At 43.2% G+C, this 7843-nt stretch overlaps 1 protein-coding gene and 1 pseudogene across 1 annotated transcript in view; one reads left to right on the top strand and one right to left on the bottom strand.

Annotated features, from left to right (window-relative positions):
• The window catches only part of LOC102814344 (oligophrenin-1-like), a 673730-nt gene that overhangs the window by 436505 nt on the left and 229382 nt on the right, over positions 1-7843 (bottom strand). Inside the window, exon 5 of the mRNA XM_006868550.1 lies at positions 2717-2818. Within this exon, the coding sequence (XP_006868612.1) occupies positions 2717-2818 (102 nt within the window). The remainder of the gene's footprint in view (positions 1-2716; positions 2819-7843) is intronic.
• Positions 6093-6374, top strand: LOC102840733 (annotated as a pseudogene).

Here is a 7843-nt window from a genome sequence, read left to right on the forward strand (position 1 = left end):
TGTTTTTGCTTCTTGGGCATGTTTAATGTTTATCTGTGGCCCTAATAATTAATTAATTATGTGTTTTGGTAATTTTTTATGTTTTCTGATTACCTCCAGGAATATGTGATCAGGATGTGGTCTTCCCTTTTCACACTTCTTATTTAACTCAGAGTAACTTTTTTGAGCCTCAGTTGGGCCTGGGCCTCTGCGGTGTGCCGTTTGGGCCTTGGGCGGGCGGGTTGAGCCTAGGGCGGGCTGTTTCGGCCTCTGGGGCCCTGGGCATCAGTGACTGGGCTGTAGGAGGGTTGGGCCTCAGGCGGGTGGTTTGGGCCTCTGGTGGCCTGGACGTCAGTGAGCGGGCTGCAGGAGGGTTGGGCCTCGGGCTGGTGGTTTGGGCCTCGGGTGGGCGGTTTGGGACTCTGTGGGCCTGGACATCAGCGACCGGGCTGCAGGAGGGTTGGGCCTTGGGCAGGTGGTTTGGGCCTCGGGCAGACGGGTTGGGCCTTTGGGGGCCTGGAAGTCAGCGACCGGGCTGCAGGATGTTTGGGCCTCGGGCGGGTGGTTTGGGTCTCAGGCGGGCGGTTTGGGTCTCTGGGGTCTGGACGTCAGCCACGGGGCTGCAGGATGGTTGGGCCTAGGGCGGGAGGGTTGGGTCTCAGGGGCACTGGGCCTCAGCAACCTGGCTGCGCGGCGGGTTGGGCCTTGGAGGCCCTGGTCCTCGGCTGCTGCGGGTATGTGATTTGGGCCTTGGTTGGGCCTGGGCCTTTGTGACCACTCTGTTGGCAGGTTGGGCCTCAGGGCAGGCCTTGGCTTCAGTGGGAGTGTCTAGGCCTTGGGAGGGCCTTGGCCTCAGTAGGAGTGTCTGGGCCTTGGGAGGGCCTTGGCCTCAGTGGGCGGGCTTGTGCCTTGGGCGTTCCTGAGCCTAGGTGGCTTGGCAGAGGGCTGGTCTAGGCTGGGGCTGTAGAGGGCTGGGGTAATGGCTGGAGGGAGGCAGTGTCCATATTTGATGACCTAATGAATGCCTCTCTCAGTCTCTCTGCACTGTGGGTCCCCCAATTTTCCTGATATCCACGCCCGATATCCTTCTCTATTTGTTCAGCTTTGTTATCCTTTTCTCTGGAAATGCAGCCTCCTAAGTGAGGTTGCTCTAGCCCTGCATTCCAGTGTCTGCAGGGGGCAGAGGCACTTGCCAGAGTGGGCACTGAAGTGGGAGCCGCATTCAGGCAGGCAAAAGCTTAAAATGCCTGTACTTCATCAGCAATTTGATCTTTTAAAAAAACGAGTTCAGACTGTTGAAATATAAGATCTTATGTTTGTTCAAAGGCTGTCTGTCTGCTAGACAGAGGTTGTGTATGTGCGATTCTGCCCCCTTTCCCCCGGAGACTTCCCTACATGGGTTGCCTGGTCAGGGAAGCACTAAGTCACTCCCACTTCATTCTTAAATAGCAGATTTAAGGACAGGAAAACTGGTGGTGGTGATATGCTGTGGAGTCGGTTCTGACTCATAGCAACCCTGTATCGGGTTTCTGAGGCTATAAATCTTTACAGGAGCAGAAAACTTCATCTTCCTCCCATGGAGCAGTGGTAGTTTTGAACTTCTAACCTTGTGGTTAGCAGGCCAACTCAACCACTATGCTACCAGAGCTCCTTAGGGAAAACTAGAAGGGCAGATTATGCCAAAAAGGCAATTTTCCATATCCAAATATAAGTTTTCTATTCTGGCAACTCATCTGCACCCTTGGCAAGGGCACCATAGATACTTCTTGTTGTTGTTAAGCACCATCGAGTCAATTCTGACACATAACAACATTGTAGTGCTTCCAACAAGGAGCAACTAGTAGGTTTGAACTGCTGACCTTGCTGTCAACAGTCCAGTGCTTATCCTAGAGCACTACACCAGGCCATCACATAGGCTTAAAGTAAAAAAGGTCTACTTGGAAAAGAGTCACATACATATTTATCTTAATGTATATCTCTATCTTAACATATAAGCTGTGAAAACAGGACACACATCCTATTGTCTCTATCATCCTGTTGCACCTAGCATAGTGAGTAGGCATTCACCAGAAATATTGGCTTATTTGAACTGAAGTCATGTAAGCAGTAGAAATTTGCTGGTAGGAGGAAGCTTCAAAGAATTCATGGAAAAAGTCGATTATCTTTTAATTCCATATGTTCATGAACTTTATGAAACACCCTTATATATCTAGAAGACCTGGTGTGGTGCTATGGGTTAATGCACTAGACTACAAGGTCAGTTTGAACCGCAAGGTTGGCAACTCAAGCTTACCAGCCGCGCCTCGGAAACTCTGTACAGGGTTGCAATGGGTCGGAACCGACTCAACAGCATTAAACAACAACAATTACATATCTAAGGGCGGGGAGAACAAAATCAGTTCCTTGTCTACCAAATACTAGTTTAATTTTATCTACATGTGGAATCTAGAATCAGAGGCCTGAAAAACTGGAGGTTATTGAATTCTACCCCTTTCTCTCATAGTAAGGAAACTGAGGTCAAGAAAGAGTATTCTGTCCATGGCCATACCTTAAGTTAGTGGAGGAGCTAGCTTGAGAAACCAGGGCTCCTGAATACTAGGCAATGATTATGATTGCATGTGCTCACACATGATTCCCTGCTGACAAAGAAAGAGAAAAGCCTTGCAATAGGAAATTGCTATTCTTTCCAAGACATAGCTGCCAGTGTAAAAGGGATGAATAGGCTTTTTGAGCATACCTCTTGTAACTGGGATTCTTTCTTTTTGGAAGACAGATGCAAATGTCGGTCCAGCAAAGAATAAAACTTCTCACCATCCTTTTCAAATTTTTTTTTCCGCTCCTAGACATGGGAGAAAAAGCATAGATAAAGACATGTGTAGTTCTGACTGTTTCCTCAAAATTGAGAATGGATATGACAGTGTCAAGTGTCCTGTCTCTCTAGCTCCTGAGATGGCAAGGGAAAAGGTAAGAGAGAATTTTCTTTTATTTTGTTCTTAGCATTTTAAAACTCCTCTAATATAATCTTGAAACATCCTACCTATTCAAATGGCAATTCCTCTGGATACAACTCAAGTCTGTAAGCTATAGCTCAGAGAACGACACTAAAAAAGGGCCTTTTGTCCTGGACTGAGAACCACAAGGTTGGGGGTTCCAACACACCAGCCACACCCCAGAAAACCTATACAGGGTTGTTATGACTTGGAACCAACTCGATAGCAATTAACAACATGCCAATTACCATGTGTCTCTTATTTTTCACCAATCATTCAAATTAAATTAAAAATGGAGAACACAGAAGTGCACTAAATATATGTCTTCAAGAGTTTGATCTACTATGTATGTAGACTGCCTAAAGGCACCGTAGGATAAGCACTGGAGTGCTAACCACAAGGTTCGCATTCAAGTCCACCGTCACTCTGCAAGAAAAAGATGAAGCCATCTATTCCCATAAAGATACACAGTCTCAGAAACCCTATAGAAGGTCACTATGAGTCAGAACCGATTTGATGGCAGTGGGTGGGGTACAAAAATATGCAAAACATTTTCAAGGCAATAAGTACCTGGGTCTACCTCTGTGAATGATGAGTTCTCTGGTTGTGTTTAAGTCCTTCACTATTGCAATATTACAAGCTTATATTAATAACAATGACAAATAAATGTTTAATTGTAGAGGTTCTTTATGCACAACCAAAATTCTCATGGGTTTTGGTGTATTGGTTTGAAGGTTTAAGTTCATGATTTCATGGGACATTACAGTTAATGGGAATAATAACGCATTTTATGTTTCTGCTCTACCTCCTGTTACTTTTTTTCCATAGTGCACGGTGTCTTAAAAGCTTGCAAGAGACCGTCCAAGGCATAACAATTGGTCTCTATTGGTTTAGAGAAACAGAGGGAGAAGAGTCAGGAATCAGAAGAGGATTTATAATGTGTGGCTAGTTGCCTCCATGAAAAACTGCTTCCTTTGCCCGGCTACTAAACATTTTTAATTAAAAATTTCATAGAAGAATACTGATCAAAAGTGGAAAAATACAGACCAGAATTGAAAATTCTAGAGGATTCCAGACTTTATGAAGCCAAGCAGGCTGTGTGAATCCTTGAAACAACTGCCCTAAGATTATCATTAAAACCTAAACCAAAAATACCCCCTGAGAAATTTCTTAAAAACAAATAACTTGCAAAGGGAACACATGAGCAGTCTTTTACGCTCGCTGGTGACTGTGTTAGTCTACTTGTGAGTGGAAGTGGGAGAAAGGCAGTAATGAAGAATTGGGCTGAATTCGATCATGCTCCATTGACTCCTGTCGACCTTGAGATGAGAGAGAGAAAAGGAAGGGCTGGTTGGTCCAAAGTTTGTGGAGACTTGTTGAGTAGAGCTGAGAGTGAATCATCCAGCTAATATGAAATGGGAGGAGGCATGCGAGAAAGTTCAAACTTGCAGATAGTGTTCATTTGACCTAGTTTGGGTGGCTTACTGATTAGAACTCTACTAGAGAAAGATAATGAAGTTTGATACAGGAAGCAAGTGTAAATTGCTACAATTTAATGAACTTAATTTTTGCTTATGGATGTAGTTGCTCAAGATAGCAACTGAGAGAGAAGGAGTCTTCACATCAAGGATCAAGCCTATCCTGTCAGTACACAGGATTGAGAGGGACAGGCAACTCAGATACAGACTACCTAAAATTAACGGGGCATGGGAAGGGTTACAAAGGCATGAAGTGGCTGGCTTATAAGTTTTCAAGAAGTAGTTCAGTTTCAGAGCAAGGAAGAGGTAAGGCAGAATCCCCACTGAATACTTTTCACCTTGTTTAGATGGGTCTAGTGAAAGGAGATGGGGATAGTATTCTTTTGATCCAATAGTGAGTAACTGCTATCATGACTAATTGCCATTATTACAACTGTAAAGGTAGAAGATGTGTAACAAAAAGAGGGTAGTAGTTAATTTTACATTCCAAGAACAGATGACCCCAGGACAATCAAGAGGGCAGAGCATGAGTGAAGCGTGGGATCCTAAGCAGAAAAGAAGCAACACCAGAGACAGAGGCAGAGGTGATGGCATGGAGAGCTAGAGCAGCTGAGGACTCTAGACTCCAGGAAGGAAAAAGGCTGTGTGCTGGCAGCCAGGAGGCTGGCTTGCAAAATGTACCCTTTGGTTGTTTAAATGATTATATATTCCTGAGTGGTTTTGTGTACATTAAAAAAAAAAAAAAAGAGGAAATAAAGGCAAAAATAAAAATCCAAATAAATTAGCTTGTTGTTGCTATTGTTAGGGGTCGAGTCAGTACCAACTCATAGCAAACCTAAACACAACAAAACAAAACACTGCCTGGTCTTGGGCCAACCTCACAACAATTGCTATCCCTGAACCCATCACTGATGCCACTGTGTCAATCGATCCCATTGGGGGTCTTCCTCTTTCTCCAACCCTCCACTTTACATATCCTTCTCCAGGGACTGGTCCCTCCTGATAATATGTCCAAAATATTAGAGACGAAGTTTGGCCATCCTGGCTTCCAAGGAGCACTCTGGGTATACTTTTTCCAACACAGATATATTTGTTCTTTTGGCAGTCCATGGTACTTTTAATAATCTCTTCCAACACCATAACTCAAAAGCATCAATTCTTCTACAGTCTTCTTTATTCACTGTCCAACATTCACATGCATATGATGCATATGAGGTTACTGAAAATGCCATTGCTTGGGTCAGGCATACCTTAGTCCTCAAACTGACATCTTGGCTCTTCAACACTTTAACTTAACTAGTAACTAGTAACTTTAACATAACTAGTACTAGTAACTTAACTAGTAAAAAATAATCTGCCTTGAGAATTATGTGCTTTTAAGAATTAACACATAGAACTTGACCTATACTCATGGATGTAGTAGCTCAAAATGCCAACAGAAAGGGAAGGAGTCCATAGACGGGCAACTTAGACATTGGTTACCTAAAATGAGGGGGTGATAAAGGCACGAAGTAACTGGCTTACAAGTTTTCAAAAGGGAGTTTAGTTTAAGAGTGTGCAGGCAAAAGGTGCACATTCAGGGGACAGAAGCTGGTGGGACTTTATGTAATTATGTGACTCTTGGAAGAGTCTTCAACCAATCACTATGTCATCCAACACAGACATTTCTCTTTCTTCATATGATGAAGACTAGGGATCAAAATTTATCTGAAAAGATAAAGAGTCACCATTTGTCCCCACTGGAATGGCAGGGTTTGCAGCAATCGTTGCATGTGGATTATACAGATTGAAGAGCAGGGGAGACACTAAAATGTCCATCCCCGTGATCCACATGTGGGTGGCAGCCCAAGGTTTTGTGGTGGGAGTAATGACTATTGGTATAATGTATTCCATGTATCGGGAATTCTGGGAAAAACCTAAATCTTAGAAAAAGAGATACTGACTTCATCTTGTTAGTGTTGCTTCATTTGAGGTTACATGTTTATGTTGAAAATAAATCATTTGAGTGGGTTCAGTGTTTTGAATTTGGGCTTCTTTTATTGCAGACTTGACTTGCCTGGGGACCAAACTGCTAGTGCCTACAGCATTAATGAGGTCATTCAGGGGAATCAAGTTAACACAAAGATAGTGATAGAATGTTCAAATTCTTAAATTCTTGGAATGAAATTAATTCTGAAAGACAGGAGGCCAATACTGAAATATTTTCAGTTGCTGCAAAATATCACATTTCTGGATGTCATGTGACAGTATAGTGTACCCCAGTAAAATTTTTTCTGCCTACTCTGTGGACTGGTTGTGTCCCTCTGTTTCTAGGCTAGTTGGCTCTTGAAGAACCATTTCAGAAACGTGGATGGAACATGTACAGATTCCTCATGAGCAGAATTAAGTGTTCCAGAATATTCATACTTCACAATATTGTCCAAAGCTTGTCATGATCCACACAATCGATAGCCTTTGTGTAGTCAATAAAGCACAGTTAAACATCTTTCTAATATTCTCTACTTTCAGCCAAGATCCATTGGACATCAGCAATGATAATCCTCCTTCCACTGACTCGTCTGAATCTGGCTTGAACCTCTGGATGTTCTCTGTCAATGTATACTTGCAGCCATTTCTGTATTACCTTTAGTAAAACTTTATTCGCATGGGATATCAAAAAGATTGCCCAATGATTTCTGCATTCCATTGGGTCACCTCTCTTTGGAATGGGCACAGATATGGATCTTTTTCAATCAGCCAGATAGTTGTCTTTCAAATTTCTTGGCATAGATGAGTAAGTGCTTCCTGTGCTGCCTCACTTTCTTGAAAGATTTCAATTTTTATTTCATCAATTCCTGAATCCTTGTTCTTTGCCAATTACTTCAATGCACCTTGGATTTCTTCCTTCAGTATCACTGACTCTTGATCATATGCTACCTCTTGCTATACTCGTGGAGGTGCTGTTGTTGTTAGGTGCCATCAAGTTCGTACCAACTCATAGCGACACTATGCACAGCAGAACGAAACAATGTCCGATTCTGGGCCAACCTAACTACTGTTGCCACATTTGAGTCCATCAATGCTGCCACCTAGCCAATCCATCTCGTTGGGGGTCTTCTTCTTTTTCTCTGACCCTCCAACTTACCAAGCATGATATCCTTCTCTAGTGACTGTTCCCTCCTGACAACATGTCCAAAGTATGAGAGACGAAGTTTGGCCATCTTAGCCTCTAAGGAGCACTCTGGCTGCACTTCTTCAAAAACAGATCTAATAGTTCTTTTGGCAGTCCATGGCACTTTCAGCATTTTCCTCCAACACCATAATTCAAAGGCATCAATTCTTCTACGATCTTCCTTAATCACTGTCCAGCTTCCGCATTCTTATGAGGTTATTGAAAATACCATGGCTTAGGTCAGG

This window comes from Chrysochloris asiatica, unplaced genomic scaffold (assembly GCF_000296735.1).
Source record: "Chrysochloris asiatica unplaced genomic scaffold, ChrAsi1.0 scaffold00118, whole genome shotgun sequence".
Classification (NCBI taxonomy): domain Eukaryota; kingdom Metazoa; phylum Chordata; class Mammalia; order Afrosoricida; family Chrysochloridae; genus Chrysochloris; species Chrysochloris asiatica.